Raw genomic sequence first — 24,023 nt, 5'->3', positions numbered from 1 at the left:
CGCTACAGCAGCATCCCGAGGGGGAGCTGCTGCAACAGGCTGCCACGACCGCAGAGCCAACCAACCTGAGGTGCATGTTTTTGGGTTAGATACCACTGTCCTGATCAAAGGAAAATGCCCTTAATTAATCTCTTGGCGTGCTCAGTGGATTAACACATTCTTGGCCCACTCTCTGCAAACAGTATAAAGAAAGAAAAAAAGACATTAAAGCAAAGAGGAGAGGGAGGAGGTGCTGGTGGTAGTGGGTAGTGGTGAAGCAGCAGGTGACCCAAGGGAGTCGGAGGAAAAGGCCGCTCCAGCAATCAAGAGGGCTTAACCATAATTTCTTCCCTCAATGAACTCCTTGTCCCAGTGTGTGTGTGTGTGTGTATGTATGTGTGTGTGAGAGAGAGGGGGGGTGGAAATACAGACTTTTTAAACATCAATATTGTTCCTTTGGATTTCTACATGGAAATTGTGTAAATCCCATACATGATGATTTTTCCCAGGATGTGTCGCAGAGCTCAGGCCAGGCAGCGTATGCCAAAGCTGAGTCTCCAGCCAGGAACATGAAGGCCTTTTAATTTACTGCTTAATCAGGTAGAAAAAAAAAAGTAGGGTGAAGGCTGGGGTATGTGTGCACCTGTTTGGCTGCTGCTCTCAAGTGTATGTGTGTGTAACAGTTAAGTTTTTGTGTGTTCACATTCATTTTTAGTCCTCTCAGTTGGCAATTTATTGTACACTGCTAATGCAATCTGATACAACAGTCTTGTAATAAATGCTAAATCACAAAGGTAATGTTCAGTTTTTGGTAAAACTGTTCGAGAGATGTTGGCTGCAGTTTGTGGTGCTGCTGAATTTTATTGACAGTGTTTCTATTTTTTGTTTACTCTATCTGTCTTAAAAGTAGGCTACATAGAAATTCAACTAAAAACTTATTATCAGAACCTTCATAAAGTATGATTTATTATGGAACTTTAACACTGGACTGCATTAGCTTCAGTTAGCTGTACATTATCTGGAAAACTGACAGATAGAATATTTTTTTTATCTTACACAAAAAGTTTGACTTAAAAGTTTACACTCGCACTGGCAGTGTCAACATTTTCAATCAAGCACTGACAAGACGTTTTATGTACGGTGCTGTTAAGTTTGTAGTACACTAAGAAATTCTAAGCTAGTTTTAGCTAGCACTAGTCATCCCTTTTTAAAGGGCCCTGTTACGATGGTGGCAAATTTGTACGAGATTGTGTGCACATCATAGTTTGAGTCACGTTTTGACAGGGTACCAAATTCAAAGAGTAGATGTGGTGGGGAGCAACGATTGTGTTGTTGCGGGTGACAAGCTTGTGTATTTTCAATGCTCTGTGAGCAAGCGCATTGTCATGTTGGAGAACCCGAAGTGCCATCGTGCCACACTTCAGGTTGTGTGCACCAAATATTTTTCCTCGGTCCTGGGACTATGTCGAGGGCCAAACAGGGTCAACATTTATTGAACAGAACAAACAGGATATTAGATAAAATGCATAAATGTATATATATATTATGTGCTAACAGGGTCAACATTTATTGAACAGAACAAACAGGATATTATATATATATATATATATATTAGGTGGGCTACATTCTCCTATTAAGCACATGTGCCTCAGAACACCTCGCCCGGTTAATTGTCTTGTTTTGTAGGCTTTCTGAAATATTTCAAGGGTCTCTGTTGGCAATTTCCTGGGTTTGACAAAAAACTTGACGCGTGTTCTCTTTTCTGAGAAATCGTAGACACACTCAGAGACACACTCTCAAAAACGTACGTAATTCAGGTGCTGATGTTGATCAAGCAACCAAACTTGGAGTACTTATTCACAAAGATTATAACTTCCCCCTACTCCATACGCATCACAATGCTACTTATCGTTCAGGCGCAACAGGAGCAGTCTTTTTTTAATTTAAATTTACTCTCACCCATAGCAGCTGTAGAGCAATTGGGCAGTTAGGTGCCTTGCTCACGGGAATATAAGCAATTAAAGAAAATTGTTTTTCCTTGTCGGTTCTAAGCCCTCCTTCTCAGCCTCCTGGCCATGGCTACCACTAACTTATATCCAGTACTGCTTATTTAGACTTTTCAGAGAGATTGAATAAAGGAGAGAAGAGGAGGGAAATATTGTGAATGAAAGGAGGGAGTGAACTGAGCAGAGTTCAGGCCCTCTGTTTGCATTTTCTCCCTCTTTGTGTCGTATTTACTCTTAAGCATTTGCTGTAAAGGAGAAGGAGGAACAAGAAGAGGTTAATGGGTTTGATTTCACAAGACTCGCAGGCTCACCGCAAGGTCTGCAAGGGTTTGTTTTGGAACTAGCTCTCAGAAATGTTTGGCAACAGCTGTCGGCAGCTTCGACTCATTAGATCAGCAAAAGAATCTGAGCCACTTTACTTCACTTTTTGCAATACAAATTGAGAATTTTTATGTTGTTACATTGATGATGACATATTGGCAAATAGTTCCTCATAGTAGGATACACAGAGTCCTGGCATAGTGCATGAGAAGCAGGATCTCATGTACGCTCAATACTATGGTCGGACAATTACACAATTTACTCAACCATCGAGCAGGATAAGGACTAAACACGGTGATTCCAGTAAAAACAGCTGAGACTGCCATAAGCAACAACAGTTAATATCTTGAATTGTCATGGGTGTTGATATTCTGTAACAGCCTGTAGCTCGGATATTAGGATTCATTCATCATTATGGTCTTTAAATTAATCAATAATGATGTGCTTTTGGCTTCAAAGGGCCCCTTTGAGGCGCCGCTAAAAAAACATTTGACTTTGCCGAAAGGTGTTTAAGAAAATTATGTTCAATTATATTGTAAGATTTCTTACAATGGTAACTTTTTGAACTGCAGTCTGTTTCAAGACTGCCCAAAGCATTGAACTGAAAGTTTGAAAGATTTCAAGACAATGGCCTGATCCAATAATATTGAATTGTAACATTTGTTTCAAAAGGAAATACTCAACAATCTTTAAAATTAATAATAAAAAAAAATCAAAACAAAGGCAAAGACAAATTAAAAGAAAGCCATTCACAAGACCGATTCACAACCACTGGTTACAAACACACACAAACATACTAGTAACAATAAATATATTTGATGGTAATATTAATGATAAAACACCTCCCAAATCCTCAGGAACCCTGATCCAGCACTTTATTGGTTTCAAATATTTCAAGCACAGTGGGCATCTGTGGCTCAGATTAGTAGGGAGCCCACTAATCAAAAGGTTTCCTGGCTTCTTCTGTCCACATGCCAAAGTGGCCTTGGGCAAGACACTGAACCCCAAATTCCTCCTGATGGCACCTTGCATGAAAACATTGGCACCCCATTAGTTTGTGAATGGCTGAATGGAAAACAGTGTAAAGCACTTTGAGACCGCTGAGGTGTCAAAACGCTATTTAAATGCAAACTGCAAACCATTTCTTTGAAGCATTAACATAGGCCTTACAGCAAGCCTACTGGATATAACTTCTGAACCGCAGACACTGTGGATGCAAGGGATATTTATGGGACTATAATAAAAGCTGCTATATCACAAAACTGCTGGTTAAGTAAAAAAATTTAGTGACTATACTCTTCTATTCTATTATACAGCCACCATATTTGATTAAGTAAGAATGTATTTCTTAAAGTCACATTGGTCAAAACAAATCCATAAAGATTTTAACTAGATTTCCAGATCATCAACACCAACAAAAGTAAAATAATGTGAATTTCCATCTCTACTGTTATATGCATATTAGGAAATGGATAAACAGTCAGTGATGTTAACTTCAAAGCTTGGTGCCATTATGTAGGAAAAGAGGGCTCAATACAATGACATAGTAAAAATAACAAAGGGTCAAACTTCAAATAGTGGTGAAAGGTGAACGTCTTCTCATTCCCCAACTTTGTTCTGCTGGTTTTTGTCTCTTTAATGGAGCTGCAGCTTGAATAAATGGTTCACACTGAAAGCATGCCAATTACACATGTGCTAGAAGAGTAAACTTGTGTACAGAATATCAGATCTTTGTTCCTGTTCTCAATAACACCGTTTTCTTTGTTGACTTTTTCTTGTCATGCAGCCAAAAAAAAAGGTTGCTGCCAGGAGCTTTTTTTTATTACGTTTTCTGTTGTATGTGTGGAACGTATCTCTGTATGTGTACCCCTGAATGAAGTGTGTATAGAAGTGCATGCAAGTACATATTTAACACATGGAAATAGAAAATGAGACATCGTAGTTTAATTCACAGGAAGCCTGCAGTTAGGAGGGATTTAGAGACCGTTCAGTAGCAGCGAGCTCAGCCTCACTGACTGCACACAGCTCTGTGAGAGTATAGACCTCAGCTGCACAGTTTACACACCTTTTAATTCTAAACACAATTAGGTGAATCCTGAATGTATGTGTACCCTTAACATACTATTAGTGAGTCTGCTAAGACCACACAATGTTTAAACAGGACAACTTTGGAATTACTGGGAGTTTGGTAGCGGCTAACCTCTAAGCTAACTTACAGCAGACCAGACTGTTAACTGAATGCAGAAAGCCAAGCGATAACTGTCAGTAAGACAACATTTGCTGACAATTTGTCAAACTTACTGAAATGACTAACTGTATTGTAGTTACTGACTTCCAAATTGTGATCCAGCCATCACCCTGACATTTTCTATCATTGAGCAGCATTAGAGGTACCACTCGTAGGTATTGGTTATATGCATGTAATTCTACATTGTAAAGTTATCTTGTCTCACATTAAATTCAGCTCTCGCGAAGGCAATCACATGAGGACAGGTGTAACGTGCTGTCTGTATTTCCTCATCAAAACTGCAGCTACAGCATTGTGAATTAGAGAATGTCATCGCAGGGGTCACTACTTTGTTAGGATTCGGTGACAAAACTACTTGGTTATGGTTAGGAAAAGATAATGGTTCAGATTAAAATAAGTAATTTAGTATCTTTGCATATGTCACATACAACCATAAATTAAATACGTCAAGTAACTTGTACATATTCCTTAAATTAATTCTATGTTGGCTTTTGCTTTCTTGAACATCGGTTTCCCGGGTGAAAGTCCTGTGTTTACTCTTTACATTGACTGTTTGTTCCACTGGGGATGAGAACATAGCAAAAAGTGACACTGACATTGTATCTTCTAGTGGACTGACGTGTGTATTACACAGTTTGGAGTGATACTGGGCTGGATATGTACATGCAGAAATGCATGTAGACAGTGTTTAATCAGGAGTCTGATCAGCCAGCTGAAAACTCCCTCCATCATTCAAGTTAAGGAGTAACCGACCGCTTTTAGTCAGCCTAATAAGTGTTTTGTTTATTTCCATGAAAGCTAATTTAAATTAGCTGTTCTGAACACAAAGCATCTGGCCGTGCACGAAAAGATGAACATGAGCGTTTCCCATAAGAGAAAATAGGAGAGAAAAGAGAGGGAAAGTCATAGAAAGAGTAAAAGGCCTCATGGATGAAAGACAGACAGACTTGGCCGTACCAAGTTGTACAATAAGTCAGCCCAAACCACCACTATCATCACAGATATCTCTCCCATCTCTGCTCGGATCTCCTCCACGCACGCAAACACATCAACACGCATGCTCTCCTCTAGTGGAAATTCCCTCGTCATGACTCCTGTTATGATAATAATTGTTATGTCCAACATTTCCATAGCAATGCTAACAAACATCAGCAGACAGCAGAACTGCCAAACTTTAAGAAAGATAAAGCATCCGAATGTTTGGCAGCGATGCTATCAAACCATACTTGCTGCAGTGAAGCTTAAATGGATCCTCAGATGAGAGATTTCACTGTTTCACTTCGGTGGCTCTCCTGCTGATGATGGGGTGATGAAGGTGCTCTGGGTGAAGCACGTTATTCCTATAAACGTTTCTACATTAGTCCAACATCAAAACAGCATTACAGCCACATCTGTTCTGCTGTTGGCTCCCCAAGTTGGGATTGAAATTTATATAGTGTGTGTGTGTTTTGTGCAGCGTGTAAGAACCTGGGGAGCGATGTAACGTCCTGATCGATGCACAGTGTATGCCACTAATCTGTTAAACCACACCTTTTCCCATGTCTCAAAGGAAACCAAATGGCCGATCTGCACCCTGCATGTGTGCATATTTGCGCATGTGTTTCCAGGCTATGGTTCAAACTATTTAGCACAGATCATTGACATTTTCTGTGAGATTAAGAGCATAATTGCAGTCACGAAGGAACCTGTTATAGTAAGTCTAGACTGGAGGGCCACAGGTTGCTCATTGTTACATAGTTTAATAGTTGTGGTGACTCATTATTTTTTAAGAGCAGTTCAACTGCTTAAATTACTCATTCAATACAATGAAATGGTGAGTTCAGTTTGTTGGTCCCTGTTGAGCAGTGTTTCTAGGTGTGCGATAATTATTCTTTGTATGATCATTTAGATTGTTTACAGGCTAGAATGCATTGTGTGGAGGGATATACTGAAAACTACAGCATACACGTTTGAGCACTTGCTTTGAATGTGGTTTGAATTTGATTTGCAAAAATTGCATCTGATGTCTGTTTTGTTTTGCTTACACTTTCAAAAATCAATCAGGATACAATCTGGATATGTCAAAAAAAAGATTTGGGCGGGCAGTCTGAACAAGACCTACAAGTTTCCAAAGGTGTTCTTCAGACATACTGTATGACGCCTGCTCAGGCTGAATCACCTGCCAACAAGTCCTCAAAACCTCCTAACCTCTATGACATAATGTCATGGTATGTTGTTGCCTTCCAAAATAATACATATGTAGGTGGAGTGCAGAGAACCAATCTTTGAGGATTACATGAGGAGATGGAAGACATTGAGACAGATTGAATCCACAGAGGAACTTTGCCTTTAAAACATCACCTGTGAACTGGTGCTCTTTTAAAGCCAAATGGTGGTCACAATCGATCAGATTTTTCCCTTGACTACACTTTTTGTGAAGTTCAGTGATAAATAAAACTATTTGTGTCACTTATTTCTTAATGCATCCTTGCCAAAAGGATAAAGTGCACAGCACTTTATGATGACAACCAAACTTTGTGTGGAAAGAAAGCCAACATGTTATCATCCTAGGATTATAACATACTGCCTGCTATCATCTCATAGGTAGGCACAAGGTGTTTGAAGTTTACTCTCAAAAAACCATGCGGTTAGGCATGGGCTAAGATAATGTTTTTGGTTAAACATGACATGGTCAAAATTAGGTTAGGATTAGGCAACAACACTACTTGGTTAGGACAAAAAAAAAAAATCATGATTTGAGTTAAAATAGGCAATCCATGTAGGTAATGTCACGCAAGTCATATAAATTACTGAATATTCTTTACATTAAAAAAAATCCACGTGCTTTTGCTTTCTCATAGTGTTAAACACCATTCTCCTGGTGAAAATCCTGTATTTGTTAAATCCAACCACCCCTGACCTCCTCCATACACATACTATGTCACTTTTTCTACTCATTCTCATGGCCTTCCTTTCTCAAACCAGGTGGTGATGGTGCAGACTTGAAAAGCCACATTGTGAGTTGGCTCACGCAACGGCTTTGAATAAACAGCGGTATTTGATGCCCAGGGAATGTGGATGGGCTGTCAACACAAAAGTCATTGTTGGTTTTATTTTAATTACATTGTTTGCAAAAAATAAAATAATGAAATAATTCAAACTTTTCCTTTAGCTATGTTAGTATTGTCTCTCGCATTGTGTCAGCTGTATCTTTGACAGGCATACTTATGTTAAAAAAAAAATTACATTTAACCACTTTCTCAGACTTTTACACATGGATTTATGACCTTTGTTTCTATGTAATACCTCTTTACAGCAATATGCCTTGAAAGCTAGATATGTGTAAACCACAATAAACTAAAGAAACCTCAAGAAATCAATTTATTTCAAATGACAAGGAAAACTTTGGTTGACTTATGTTAACCACGGTCACCTTGTTTCTTCATTTGGTGGGTTTGAGAGCTTGGCTGCAACTGAACTTTGGAGCGACATCTCGCATCAGCAGCCAAGAGTGGAAGAGCTATATGTCCCGCCTGCTGCTGCAACATTTGTGCTACAAATGGCAACGAGCGAGTTCAGTTTTTCCGCTTAAACATAATGCATTTATGTAGCTGATACGTCAAGCTCGAGCAACAGTGCTGAGACATTCGAGGGTGAGTGTAAACAGACATAAAGCTCTATTCATACATGAAAGCGGACATATGCACTCAGAAGCACACAGGCCGCTCGAATTCCTCCAGCATGAAAGTGCTTTCATGTTTACTGCAGAACAAACAGAGGAGGGCTTCACCTCCTGTGTTTATCTGTAATATGCTTGTTTCCATGACTGCCTCCCCTCCTAGCAGTAAGAAACAAAACATGTGCTTGGAAGGATTAGAGCTTGCATAAAATAAAAACTGAGGCTTATTTGTAGTAATTAGTAATTGTCATATTCATACAGACTCGGGATTGTTGCTTATGAACACAGATTATGGCACAAATGGAATTAAGGGTTTAGCTAAGTCAAACACTGGCAGCTATGGCCACAAATTTCACCCTGTTAAAGGAAAACCCTTATTTATTACAGCCAGGGTCCACTTATAAAATTGTACAGATCAATATTTTAAAATTAAAAATAAAAAGTGTTATCTGACATCTGGGAGGGAGCGAGCGGTGGATCTGAGTTGATTTGATTGGAAACGCGGGGATTCCACGTCCTGCCCACCAATAGCTGTAACCTGACTGCACCACAGGCCTGTCAACACGACCCTGTAAAACATTTTTTAACCTCATTTTATAATTAATGACGGGATTATTTTCAGATGGACGGACAGAACACTAATCTGGAAGAATGAATTTAGCGAATGATATACAGAATACTTGTAGAAAAAGTTTTATTGACTGAAAGAAGTTGGGGGTCTATGGAAGCTGTTGTGATGGAGTGTCGGCAGCGAACCCAAACGCACACAGCAGGTGGAATCCAGCCAAGGACTTTATTTCACACATACTGCAGTGACCAAGCAGGAAACACAGGAACAGAGTCAACAGGTCCAGTGAACCAAAGTCTCTCCTTCTTTCCTCCGGAGTCGGGAGGGAAACTACCGAACTCTCTCTCGCTGGACACGGGACCGGGCAGGATCGACTGTGTGGAACCCGAGGACCTACACAGGATTGCCAGGACGTCAACAGGTGAACTCCGAGATACTACGCTGGATGGCCTCTTCACACAGGTGATTCCTGAGGATCGACACTGAGTGGCAGGAATGCTGAAGACAGGCAGGGGAGTCAGAACAGGATTCTCTCAGCACAAGTACTCAGACTTACGGAACAGGAATCAGGCAGGTAAACGGACAAACTGATGGTGAGTTGGAGAAAAACCGGGGTATTTAAGCCAGCTGGAGATGATCACTGGAATTGGCTCCAGCTGGATCTCAGGAGAGAGGCGTAACAGTGGGCGGAGCTCGGAGGAGGGTACTGCAGGATGAGATGAAAACAAACAGAAGCACATGGCACACAATAACAAACTCGACAGAGGTATGACAATACACACGAGGAGAGGTGATCAGGGGAAGAACAGAGGAGCAAACAGTAGGAGCAGACAGGAATCCTAACAGTACTGCCCCCTCAACGGGAGCCTCCTGGCGAACCGCCTGGGTTGCCGGGGTTCTGTTGATGGTACTCACGTATAATGGCCGGATCTAAGATCCGGGATTGAGGCACCCAGCAGCGCTCCTCAGGTCCATAACCTTCCCAGTCCACTACATATTGGAACCCCCTACCTCGTCAGCAGACATCCAGGAGGCGATTCACCGTGTAGACGGGGCCACCCTTGATGAGTCGAGAGCCAAACCTTCCTGTGCGGCAGACAGGGACGGGAACACGACGTTGATCCGCCGCTTTCTTATTCTGTTCTGCCGTGCAAAGCAGGGCAGCCCGAGTCTCCCTCCACACCCGCCTACAACGATGGGCATTGCTCTGGACAGAGGAGACCGCCACCTCGACCTCCTGGCTAGGGAATAGGGGAGGCTGATAACCCAAGGAGGCCTCAAATGGGGATATTCTGGTGGCTGTAGATGTGTGGGCGTTGTGGGCATATTCCACCCGTGTGAGGTGATGGCTCCATGAGGAGGGATTTGTGGTGGTCACGCACCTGAGGATGGCCTCTTGCTCCTAGTTCAGCCTCTCAGTTTGGTCATTGGTTTGTGGGTGGAATCCCGAGGAGAGGCTGGCCGTGGCGCTGAGGGTCTGACAGGAGGCCTTCCAGACTTGGGAAGAGAACTGCGGGCCTCGGTCAGACACGATGTCCGCAGGGATGCCATGAAGTCTGATGACGTGTTGGACTAGTAAGTCGGTGGTTTCCCAGGCAGATAGAAGTTTGGGCAGTGGGATGAAATGAGCCGCCTTCGAGAACCGGTCTACCACGGTTAGGATAACTGTGTTATTGTCTGATGGGGGGGACACCCGTGACGAAATCCATTGCAATATGGGACCACAGACGTTGGGGGACAGGGAGTGGTCTTAGTAACCCCGTGGGGGGTCGGTGCGATGTCTTGTGGTACAGGCCCGCACATATGTACGGGTATCCTCTTTGAGAGACGGCCACCAAAAGGTGCGGCGGGGCCAGTTTATTGTTTGGCAGATGCCGGGGTGGCCGGAGAGCGGGAGTCGTGGGCCCAATGCAGGACTCGGGAACGGACAGATGGGGGAACAAACGGGTGGTCCAGGGGACCACCTCCAGGGTCAGGTTGGGTGTGCTGGGCCTCACGTACTGCCGTCTCGATCTCCCAGGTGATAGCTCCGAGCACGTATGAAGCATGATGTCGGGAGTAGGGGTTCCATCGTCCGGGGCAAACTGACGTGAGAGAGCAACTGGCTTGGTGTTCTTGTGCCCCGGACGATTGGTGACAGTAAAGTTGAAACGGGCGAAGAACAAGGCCCACCTTAGGGGAGGTGAGTGAGTCAGGGGGGGGTCGCTGTCCAGCTGTAGTCCCAGATGAAACGCTGGTAGAAATTAGCAAACCCCAAAACCTGCTGGAGCTTTCGTCGTGAGGAGGGTACCGGCCACTCAGTCACTGCTTTGACCTTCTCGGGGTCCTTTCTTACTTGGATCTCCTCAATGATGAAGCCCAGGAACTGCACAGAGGCGATGTGGAATTCGCATTTCTCGGCTTTAATGAAGAGCTGGTTTTCCAAAAGGCATTGCAGAACCTGGCGGACATGGTGACTGTGTTCCTGAGGGTTCGGGGAGTAGATGAGGATGTCATCCAGGTAAACAAACACAAAACGGTTGGGGAAGTCGCAGAGAACATTATTTACCAGGGCTTGAAACACGGCAGGGCCATTGGTTAGTCCAAATGGCATCACCAGGTACTTGAAGTGTCCTAAATGTGTGTTAAAAGCCATCTTCCATTCGTCCCCCTCGCAAATCCGGACCAGATGGTAAGCATTGCGGAGATCCAGTTTCGTGAAAATCTTGGCCCCGGCTAGTGATTCGAAAACAGAGGTGAGGAGCAGTAGCGATGAATAATCCTGGCCAGTGAGCTGCCATCCAATGCACTCACCAGCAGAGCATGCTCCAATGCTTCCACTGGGATCCCTTGTCTCTTAACAAAAGTAGAGTTAAAAAAAAATGTGTTCAGCACCTGAATCAATGAGTGCAGACAGGGGCACCGGACCTGATGGTAGGCACAGGGTAGCTGGAAACAGACTTGGGATGGGGAAATCTCTTTGAATCGCTCGCCAGTATCCTCACTCTTACCGGCGAGCTCTCTCTTTTGGCCGAACCAGGCAATCCGGAATGCGGTGTCCATGCTCATCCACAATATAGACAGCTTCCTGAGGGGATGCGTTGTTCTCTCTCCTCCTGAAACAGATGAGTCCGCCCCAGCTGCATCGGCTCCTTCCATAGGTGGTGCAGTCGGAGCTGGAGAGTGGGAGCGGGAGTGAACAGGGCTGTACTGTCGGGACGGACTCGGAAACTGAAAGCTGGAGGCAGAAGCAACCTGGCACACAGGATTGTGGGACCTATAGTTCCTCTCCCGACGACGCTCCCGGATACGGTTGTCTAGACGGATTATGAGGGAAATAAGTTCATGTAGTGACTCAGGTTCATCCCGAACCGCAAGTTCGTCCTTCAAACAGTCGGAAAGACTGTTGCAATATATTCCCCTTAGTGCCTCCTCATCCCAACTGGACTCCGCAGCCAGAATCCGGAAATCCACGGAAAACTCTGCTGCGCTGGTGGCACCCTAGCGAAGTCGGAGCAGGTGCTGAACAGTGTCTCTAGTGTAAACCGGGTGGTCGAAGACTTTCTTGAACTCCTCTATAAAGGACTTGTAGGTGGTCCGGTCTGCACTGCGTCGGTTGAGCCAAGCCTCAGCCCAGACTAGGGCTCTTCCGCGCAGCAACCCCACCATATAGGCAACCTTTGCATTGTCTGAAGCATAAGTGCGGGATTGCTGATTAAAAACAAACTTGCACTGAAGCATGAAACCTCTACATGCCCCTGACGCTCCATCATAGGGTTCAGGAGAGGGGACAAATGACTCACGGGTGCTGGCAGAGTCCTCATCAACTGGTTCCCGGGGAGGCAGGCAATGCAGCATGAGGCCCTGCATCATGTTCCCTATACCCTCCACCTGGGTCCCGATAACTCGCTGGGACTCTCGTAAATCCTGCAGCAGGTGATGATGCTGCCCCAGGAGACCGCTTTGGTTGGAAATTGCCCTCTGCAGATGATCCACAGGGGGAGATGCTGCTGCAGCTGCTGGGTCCATGTTGGTCAGTTCGTTCTGTTATGATGGAGTGTCGGCAGCAAACCCAAACGCACACGCACACAGCAGGTGGAATCCAGCCAAGGACTTTATTTACAAATACCGCAGTGAACAAGCAGGAAACACAGGAACAGAGTCAACGGGTCCAGTGGACCAAAGTCTCTCCTTCTTTCCTCTGGAGTCGGGAGGGAAACTCTACTGAACTCTCTCTCGCTGGACACGGGACCGAGCAGGATTGATTGTGTGGAACCTGAGGACCTACACAGGAGTGCCAGGGCGTCGACAGGTGAGCTCCGAGGTATTACGCTGGACGGCTTCTTTGCACAGGTGATTCCTGAGGATCGATGCTGAGCGGCAGGTATGCTGGATACAGGCAGGGTCAACTGCGTGGAAACCCGAGGACCTACACAGGATTGCCAGGATGTCAACAGGTGAACTCTGAGGTATTACACTGGACGGCCTCTTCACACAGGTGATTCCCGAGGATCGACACTGAGTGGCAGGAATGCTGGAGACAGGCAGTGGAGTCAGAACAGGATTCTCTCAGGACAAGTACTCAGACTTACAGAACAGGAATCAGGCAGGTAAACGGACGAACTGATGGTGAGTTGGAGAAAAACCGGGGTATTTAAGCCAGCTGGAGATGATCACTGGAATTGGCTCCAGCTGGATCTCAGGAGAGAGGCGTGACAGTGGGCGGAGCTCGGAGGAAGGTACTACAGGATGAGACGAAAACAAACAGAAGCACAGGGCACACAATAACAAACTCGAAAGGGGTATGACAACACACATGAGGAGAGGTGATTGGGGGAAAAACGGAGGAGCAAACAGTAGGAGCAGACAGGAATCCTAACAGAAGCTCGCTATTTTTTAAGTCAACCTCTCGTGGCACTTGGTGGTATTGCAGTTTAAGGCACTTCCGAATTGGCCTCATTTTTTTGAGCCAAAAGCTACGTCCGCTTATATATACAGTTAATGGTGTGGCCTCACAACAAGAAGGGTGTGTTGGAGGCCTTTCTGTGTGGAGTTTGCATGTTATTCACAGACATGTGTTGGTTTTGACCGTGTACTCTGGCTTCCTTCCACCATCCAAAAACAAGCATGTTAGGTTAATTGTTGATTCTATATTGCCTATACCTCTATATTGAGGTGTAAATGTCAGTTTCTGTCTGTCTTTCTGTGTTGGCTCTGTGATGGACTGGCGACCTATCCAGGGAAAGGCTGTCAGCTGGGATGGGCTTTCAGGATAAAGCAGGTATGTAATGTATGGATGGATAGCCCCTATTTGCAACTATTTACCCTAGGAGACCAAAATAGAGATAAGCAAACAGTGACTATTAGACTTTATCAGGTGCCCAACAAAGCAAATGTTGGGCAAAGAGTGTGTTTGTGTGGGACAATGTGTACCAATGCTAAGTAGTAGTCTCTCCAAATCAGAGCTTAAAATACACTTCATACAATGCAGGCTACAGGTTAGGCCTTTAGCATGGGAAGGACTAATACAATATCATTTATTTAAATTAAATTTTTCCAACTCCCACGCTGAGTGCAGTAAGCATAAAGGAATCTAAAGTTTCAAAGTAATGTCACAGGATATGTCTTTGTTGTAGCTGAAATTGCTGATTTTAGAAAAGGGTCTGTCCGGCAGTTTTGAATTTTGAAAACTCGAGCCAATTGGAATGTGGAACATTGTCTCAATATGTGGGACACAGGATAAAGTGGGACAGCTTGTCGCCCTAACTTCATCAGCTGCCCAGAAACCCTAATCTAAATAACTGCTAATATTCAGCTTCCCCCCCCAAATATCCATTAATGCAGGTTTATCAGGTTTGCCATCATGTCTATCTGAATTAATAACCTTCTGTTGAGAAAAGTATTTGCTGAGGTCTAAGAAGACGAACTCAAACAGATAATCCAAATTTAAAGGAGAAAACAAATCTAATGGTAAAATTGTTTCTGTGGTAAATATTCATTGTGGTTTAAATAAACACTTTCCTGATTCCTGGTGGCCTTCCATATTTTCTGTAGTTGTGAACTAGTGGTGTAGATGCACTGTTCAAAACTGCAAAAATAGGACCCGAGCTGTAATTAACCAGAATTTTCCTGAAATAGCTGTGGCCAAGAACTTCGTCTTGTACACATGACAGAGTGGGACTGCGGCTAGATGGGTGTTCTTTTAAATCTAAAGACCAGAATGACGAAGAGAAAAGAAAAGAATAACTGTCTCTTCCCCCTCATCAACTTGCATTGTTTGCCCTTGAGCAAGGCAGGAAGCAGTGCTCAGAAGCCAACAGTCTACTGGCAGCTCCCACAGGTCCTGAAAGTGATTGAATATGAAACAGATTGTTGCTTCTGGAAGAGAGAAAGTGTTCTCAATTGCCTCCGCTGGATGACTGTTAGCTCCAGTATGTGTATATTCATGGCTTTGTAAGACGGTCCTGCATTCCTGTAAACCTCAGTGTCTTGTTGTATTGTCATAAACCAAATCTAGGTAATGTAATAAATCCAAACTGGCAGAGGGGTCTGGGAAAGTACAGTCCTCTGCTCCGTATCGGTTAGTGGATGTGGTTGGCGGATGGGGATAGTGGGCAGAGTATGTACGTCTTTGTGTGTGTGTGTGTGTGTGTGTGTGTGTGTGTGTGTGTGTGTGTGTGTGTGTGTGTGTGTGTGTGTGTGTGTGTGTGTGTGTGTGTGCGTAAAGTACTTGTGTGTGGGGTAGAGGGTCGAGCCAGCTCTCGCCTCACTCCATTTGCCATCGAACCCCAGCTGAAATAAAGAACACATGGGCGCTGTTTTGAAGCTCCCTCACTGCCGGTTAAAAAACTAAATTTCCCCCGTGACTTCTTAGTGTCTCTCTTCGACCCTCCACCCATCCATCCCTCATCCTACCCTTCGTGCCTGAAACTGTTCGCCCGGAACAGGCAACACCAATAGACCTCAAAATTTCCATTCGGAAAAGAAAAGAAAAAAACAAATAAACAGATCATGAGGGAAAAGAGAAGAAAGAAGTGAAACAACGTTTGCGTGCGCAGCAGTGATGGGATGGCAAACGCTATGCCAACTGTGTTATGGTTGGCAAACCTTGAAGTGCCTGACCAGGGAGGGAAGGGAGGGGGGGAGACACAGGAGTGGAGTGACAGGCTGCCATACAGTGTGGTCACCAGCCGCTGCATGCTTGAACGATGGGAGAAATTTCATGTGGTTGTAATTTTCATATTAAAGTAATGGGGGTCTATCAGTGTCTGAGATGTACATATGGGGAGGCTGAGCACCAGCTGCTGTGTGTGTGTGTGTGTGTGTGTGTGTGTGTGTGTGTGTGTGTGTGTGTGTGTGTGTGACCGGGTATGTACATTTACAGTATTATTGAAACTAGTGGTGTGTTTGGAGATATACTGTAATGGCACCTAATAATGGCACTTTAGAAATGCCACAGTAAATGCTACAGTGGGTTGGGTGTGAAGAGGAAAATACAGAGTCCTTGAGTACCGTTCTTAAATTCACTGTTAGAGGAAAGTCATTTTGAACATTTCATCGCAAAAAGTAAAAGGTTTAAACTGCTGTTTGAGTGCTAACATACATGTTTTCTTCATCAAAACATCAAATATGATCCATTTAGTGTCAACCAGCACTTACTTTAATGTGTATTTGACTTTTTGATAGTATCTAACATTGTATTGTGTGTCACCTTTAGTGTAGGCATGATTTTTACAAAGCTAACATTTTAGCTGTTAGCTCATGTTAGCTTAACCCTTAGCTGGCCATTGAGTATAAGACATAAATTATTGATCCTTGTTGGGCCTCAAATGTCAAACATGCTGTTTAAATTTTGTTAAGTCATGTCTGAGTGCTGAAATACAGTATGTGACTGAAGTCCAAGCCTGGTAGAAATATACACGGATGAATGGGTATCAGACGTTAGGGGCCACCAAGACCTGCTCTGAATGAAGTAAGTTAAGATTTCTTGTTGGGAAGAGCTCAGTAAAACAACTACAAAGAAACATCACCACAAAGATCCACAAAATGACACTTAAGAGACACAAAATGAATGCAAAGAGACCACAGAGACACACATAACAGACCCAAAGAGACAAAAACACACACAGACAACCAAACCAACCCCAAACAGACACACAATACCCACAAAGACTGACAAACAACAACACACAGTTACAGTCATCTCTTTGAGTTTCAGGGTCCTCCTCGTTACTAGGGCTTGTATCATGATATATATATATATATATATATATATATATATATATATATATATATGGGGGCTGTGGCTCAGATGGTGGAGCATGTTGTCCACTAATTGCAGGGTTGGCAGTTCAATCCCTACCTCCTCCAGTGCAAAATCTGAAGTGTCACTAGGCAAGACACTGCACCCCAAGATGCTCATGATGGCAGGCAAGCACTTTGCATGGCAGCTCTGTCGTGTGAGTAAGTCAGGTGTAAAAAAAATTAAAAAAAATTATTATGAGCAAACTGAAAACCTTTTATATTTGGTGGCCATACTTTGACTTCACTGACAGCAGTCACTCAATACAAGCAGCAGCAGGATATGCCATGTTAAAAATGCCAACTACAAAGGTTGCAATGGATGTGCTATGTTGTGAGAGTAGAGACAAAGTTAGCCTGGTGTGAACCAGACCTAATTTCAATCCTTGAATATGGGTCTGGCCTCCCTCCCTTGATTCATTGTACTAGACATAGACCTTGGGATAATATTACCCAATCAACATGAGCCAAAACTGCCCGAAACTCTTTCACCTCTGCAACTATATACTTCATCCACCAAAGCATTTTTTCCTCAGTAGAGCATATTTTTTTAAATATATTTTTATGAATGGCAGCTGGACGAGGTGCTGATCGTTTATTCTGCACTGAACGCTGGAACATTCAGCAATATTTTTCCGGTCACCGAGAGTTTAAAAATATAAATGCTGCGCTTCTCACTGTCACCAACCATCCAATCACAGTAAAAGAGGGGCGGGACATACACGGTTAACTGCCGACACTGCAATCGGTGCAGTCAGTCCAGCCAGGCTAAGTCAAAGTATCAGTGGGCCTGAATCATCTTGCAACCTTCACTATTTTTTAGCTATCATCACAACAGGTTAAGCCGTTCAGGACAATCGCTCTCCCTTAGTGAGCCTTCCAGTCCTGTTGATACACTGTGTCTCATGTTCAGGTGTCCCATCCATCTCTCACCACTGTGATTTAAATCTGCCCTTATTTGTATGAGCTTCTGGGAGATGAGTGGTCTAGAGCTAAGACTTTACTTTAGCAAAGAAAACGGACACTCTCCTGCTTCCCCACAGTAAACCACCACTACAGATTTTGACTGACAAAGACTGACCTCTGATCTTTTATCTGCTCTCCTAAAACTTGATGGATTTAGTGAATGGTAATATTTGTCACGGACTGTTATTGGTTGCTTTTAGGAAAGCTATTAAAGGATAATTCCAGCATGACTTTTGCTAGGTTTCTGTGTTGAGACTACATTTGTGTGCAGCATGACTAAAGATATGTTGAAATCAGTCTTCCCATAATTTTGTCTTGTTCCAATGACGGGAAAACAATTGCAGGGACTTCTCTGTCTGCAGAGTTGTTATTCTAATCAGTAATAAATATGTAGCAACCACATTTTGCAAAGTCGCATTACATCCGGTCGTATTGACTGAAGTGTTTTGGCATGAAAATATTATTGAAACTTGAACATATTTGACCCTACTTCAGAAATACAGACATATTAAACACTGCCAGCTTGTAAGTCAAATATTGGATGAAGATCTGTGGGCAATTATGTGTTAGTGGAAACAAGAATTACGTCGTTTTGTTGATTAATTTTGCACCTCAGGCACGCTGTTGTATCTTCAGACAAAGAAAACTGTGTGTGCATCATGCTCGACTGCTGGAACTCTGGTATTTGCTTTTGAGCCGTGCCAATGAAAATTAGGTTTGATACAAGTATCAGCTCTGTGAGTGTACCAGTGATGCAAACAAAGATCCACTGATATACTTACAGGGGAAAGAGCGTTGAGAAAGAGCGGGCAAGAGAACAGATCAAAGACGGAGCGTTTATGTTTCCATGCTATACATCAGATTCTCTCTTATTACTCCAAGCCGAGATAGTCCCAGGGTTTTCACACGTCCTTCATGAAGCTGTGTGGTTTCGGTTGCCCGCGCCCAGTTGGGGTTTTCTCCCTCTTGGCTGTCCATGTGAAGAGGGTCCCAGAGTCAGACAGCAGGATTAGTGGTAGTCGTGCTTTGCCAGGGACGGAGATGGATGGATGGGATGGAAAGCTTGTAACTTCGGAAGAAGAAAAAAACAAAATAGATGTCAGTCCAGATTAATGACGATGCATTTTTAATTTGCTCTGTTGGGGTTTGAGTTGCTTTCAGGGAACCAGGGGGTCACGCAGCTCGCTATACCTTTAAGGGCCATGTCAAACTTAATTTCTTATGAAAACATGAAAATCCCAGTTGTTGTAATTACAACGTTTACACAACAGACCGAAAAGAAGAAGAAGAAAAAGAAAAAGAAGAAGGAGTGCTGGAAAGATGGTGGGGTGGACTGAGGGAGGGGAGGTTTGTGTTTGCCTGCTGGATAGAAGCCAAAGGAAGACTTGGCAGAAACTGTAGGATATCTGGTTGGAGGAAGGACGAAAGGTCTGGCTGCTTTTTTAAACAGAGACAAAAGAGATGGGCACTGCTGACCTACATCCAGATCTTAAAACTTCAAACTGTGGTCGGAAACTGAAAGCAGAGTTTTGTTTGCAGCATCCAAGTCACTCCTGTACGTCCTCCCTGTCTGCGTTCTCTGCAGTTGACACTAATCCTCGCCTGATCTCGCTTGTCTTTAGGAAATCTAGTTTGTTTGGTTCCCAAATGGAGTTTGACTTTTCGCTCGGGTGGAGGCCTCTCTGCCTTCGTCTGCGGTGGGCTGGAGAGTGGGGGGGGGATCTGTGTGTCACTTGATCACTTGATTCATTGCACATGTCATTATCTGAGAAGAGTCTTTGTGGGTCTGGCGGTGATTGACAACTGTCTTCTGAATTCATAACTTACAAGGTTCGAGTATGACTGAGTTTGACTGCGGTCACAATACATTTTTCAGATAGGTATTGATATGTGTGTTGTACATTTCCAAACTGAAGTTTTGACGCTTTTTCGGAGACTTTCTGTATTTCATTTTATTTTGTAGATTGTAGGTCAATACTGCAGATATCCAGACTATTAAATAAAAGACATACAATTATGTAGGAATTCAGATTACGTAGTAAAAGTGTGGTAATTCAGTTTCATCATTGTATGATGGTTGTTGTGTCTGTTCTCAAAGACACTTTCAAAGATGATCTGGATTGACTGACTTCTCTTGTCCTGTCTAAAAGGTACATTACATAGGATTCAGAGGAATCTATTATCAGAAATGGAATAAAGTATTCATTATCATGTTTTCACTAGTGTATCACCAGAAAATAATAATTGTGTTTTCATTCCCTCTTAATGAGTATCTTTACATCTACATTTGGAGCTGGTCTCCTCCATGGAGCGTGTCATGTTTCCCACCATCTTTCTACAGGAGCCAAGAAGGGAAAAACCAAACACTGACTCTAGACAGGGGCATTTTTGTTTTTCATAAATTATCTTACATGCTTGGAGAAGGAGGGGATGTGAAGATTGTTTAGTTTGTTGCAATCTGCAAACTCACCACTAGATGCCAATAAATCCTCCACACTGCTCCTTTAAAGTCCTGACGGACTGTCGTTTTTCTTAAATTCTTGTAATAGGATTAGTACTGTAGTCAAATTGGACTATTGCTGTGTATGGCACAGCACAATAGTCTTAAACACATCAGGAAGGCAAGATATTCAAGGTGACCAACTTATGAAATTGATGATGTTACAAAGCTGTCATCAAGCAAACATACCTTGGTGAATCTACATAATTCCATATTTGTTAGTTGTAGTTTGCTACTGTATATTGTACCTTACTATGTTTGCTTCTAACTGCATGATTGCAGGCAAATAATGTTATATTCCATCAATGTGTAATATTTAAATCAGCATGTATACATGTTCAGTAAATGATCTGTGGGGACATTAAATTAACAACCATGGCCACAAACACAACACAAACCAGAAATGTGGATAATTCCAGAAAAAAAAAAAAAAAAAATATATATATATAGTCATAGAGATTTTTTAATGGTCCATGGCATTCTTTATTTCTGAATGTCCTGTCCATGAGTCATAGTTAAGGTTGATGTCGGGCAGTTTTACAAACTTTATTATATAGCTAAAACGTATTTCTACAAAAAGCCTGAGGATTATATCCTTTGGCGCTTACATGCACACAGTGTTTAACACTGAGCTCACTCCCCGTCTTTTGTCTGCAAACGTCTCCTCTGTGAAACCCGACCGCCGGACAATCATCATTCCTCAGCTATTAGCACCAAATCTTTGGCTGGCTCTGAATGTGTGGAGATGTTGTGTTGTCAGCTGGAGGGCTCTGGTTTCTCCCCAGATGAGTGGAGAAAGGGGTCAGTGACGCCTGTCAACGACCCCCAACGGCCCCTGATTTCCTGTCCAGGGACCACTCAATGGCCCCCATTACGTGTCATTGAAGAACCAAAATGGCCTCTGCTCTAGATTTCCACTGCCGGGTCTTTATCATGATAGTTGCTCGGCTGAAATTTAAGAGTTTTCATAATGAATGCCCTCTGGAAGCAAAAGCAAGCAGTTGAAGATATTGCTAAGATATACATGCGCTGATAAAGGTAATTTACTATGTAAGCCAATAAGGTTCTTTGTCCAATTTTGCAGATCGGAAAACATTTCAAAGGTCTAATTTTTCTGTGCAGATGTTCGAGATACATAGCTGTAACTTGAGATGGAACAGGAAGGCTCGGCCAACAGGTTGAATAAGTCGTTGAGTTTGTATTAAAATAAAAAAGAAGCCAGTCAAAGTCCAAAGAAGCAGCTTTATGAACAAGCAGCATATAACGTTAAACACAAAGCAGCCACATTGGTCTCTTCTTCTGCACTTTGCTCTGTCTACAGGATATGTAGTTTTTATGTTCTGTATGTATGGCACTACAAGCTGCTGTAAATGTCAGAGATTTTCCTGAGCCGAAACAAATTCCTCCTGCCTGACTCTGTGGTAATCAAAACGAATTTCCACTTACTTTTTCTCATTGTTGGAAAGCTTAAAGCTGACATAGAAATGGAGAATGTGGTGTAACTTTCTTTGCCTCTGAAAATGGTCCAAGAAGAATGGTCCAAGCAGTAAAAACTTTCCACGAGTCACCGTGTTCGTTTTTGTGGAGATCTTTTCTCGAGCCTCCTCGTGTTGAGTCAGTGGGTCAATATTTGCCTTTAACTTTTGACCTGCGTGTTTACCCTCCTTTTTACTCAATTACTGCCATCACTGGAGTCCAGCTTAGAGAGAACCAAAAACCTTGTGAGTGGACAGCAAATGGCAAGAGAGCTGTGTTTTTAAAAAAAAAAATCTTTTTTTTTTTCGTTATATATCATGATTTATAGACTTGCATTTAATATGGAAAACAACATTGGGTATATGTTCACACCTTTCTGGAATCAAACCTACACTACACAATGTGGTCTGCTCAAAGGTGCTTACTGTATATCATCGTCTGTGTTAGTTCCTTCTGTTTGTTGTAATAAGTATGCTGTGAGACCCATTGACCACTGTTTGGCCGGATAGAGATAAAATGACATAACTGCAAGTTAGCATTAAGAATGGGGATGTTACCTTCCTTCATAGCTAGTTAGCTACAAGTAACAGAAAATAGTTGTAGAGGTAGTAAAAGATGAATACAGCTGGACACATAAAATACGATGTTCTTTTGCAGCCATAAAATAGCAGGTACAGGTAATAAAAAATATGTGTATGTAGCGCACAGTTAAACAGTGAGCCCAGACCTTCTTCTGGAAAGAAAGAAGAGCTCCAGCGTCACCTGATAATTCTCAGGAGGTTTATCAGCAGGAGTGACCCCTTTCATGTTGTGACAATGTTTGATGAGTTTTTATTGTGAAACATTGATTATTTATATTTGAAGTTGATCTTTGTGAAAAACGTTAACTTATTTTACAAAATTGCCTATTTATGTGTTGACTGATGTTCCCATGGTGTTGGTAGTGCAGATATGTCCCTCACTACAGATGGTAGCTATTTCTCCAAACAGAAATCAGCTAACAAGCAACACAATGTCAAACAAAGTGAATGAAAGTAAACAAAAATCCCAATTCAAGGTGATTATCTGGTTAGATTTATTCTTTACGTGTCAGTAGCGTTGTCATTGGAGTTGACTTTTGGTGTAAGTATTGCTGCTGTTGCTAAGCAATGCACCCACATAAGATTACTCTCATCACCACCGCTACTGAACATATTCACGCTGTAGCATAACAGCCAGTGGTGATCCTACAGTGAGAGTAAAAGCTTAAGCTTAAAGGGACATTTTACAGTCTTTAGGCAGTTTTATAGACTTACTGAATATATACTGAATATAATGAATATACTGTTTAACATTAAGCATTTAGGAAATATGTCTTTCTGTCAACATTTTAAGTAACCAAAAAGTAATGTGGCACATTCCCTTTTTTATTGTCAAAACTACACAGTCACAGCATTAACAGCACTAACACTGTCTGTACTACTATTCCTGCTGTTGCAATTACTGCCACCACTACATATATCACATGCCCGTGCGCATACACTCTGCTGTTAATAATCCAGACTGCTGTGACCTGCTTTAAATACATCCCCAGACTAATAAGCTCATTACTCCTCTGCTGTAAGAGCAGTGGGTCAGGAGTTCTGCACACAAACACAAAAAAATACACTAATACTGTGCAGACATGTGTTACGCACACACTCAACTGCACACTCAGATTTCTGCACTTCTTTCTACATGCCTTCGCACAAACAGAACACTTTTTCCCTTTGTGGCTTATATGCAGACATGAATACAAGAGGAAGAAGAAACGGATACACACTCATATCTCCCGCTACTCATCCGTCTGTACATCCATTCACTCCAGGTCCGACAGTCACCCGTAGGATAGCCGAAACTGTTTGTGTAAAATTAGAAGTGAAACCACACTCTCTGATTGAATCTGTGGACCTACTGGGTCTCTGGGTTGCTGTGCAAACAATCTGAGCTGGATCATTACAGCCCAGCTCCTCTGTGGCGTCACAACACACACACACTCACAC

General features: G+C 42.9%; 1 protein-coding gene across 1 annotated transcript in view; it reads left to right on the top strand.

Annotated features, from left to right (window-relative positions):
- The first annotated feature begins 13,290 nt into the window (after positions 1-13,290).
- LOC138195073 (uncharacterized) overlaps positions 13,291-24,023 on the top strand; it is a 34,007-nt gene continuing 23,274 nt past the window's right edge. Inside the window, exon 1 of the mRNA XM_069144133.1 lies at positions 13,291-13,369. Coding sequence (XP_069000234.1) covers positions 13,291-13,369 — 79 coding nt within the window. The remainder of the gene's footprint in view (positions 13,370-24,023) is intronic.

This window comes from Embiotoca jacksoni, unplaced genomic scaffold (assembly GCF_022577435.1).
Source record: "Embiotoca jacksoni isolate LCO1_2020_lvr unplaced genomic scaffold, fEmbJac1.0.p SCAF_12, whole genome shotgun sequence".
Lineage (NCBI taxonomy): Eukaryota > Metazoa > Chordata > Actinopteri > Embiotocidae > Embiotoca > Embiotoca jacksoni.
The sequence above is the reverse complement of the archived record's forward strand: the minus strand, read 5'-3'. Positions and strand labels throughout refer to the sequence as shown.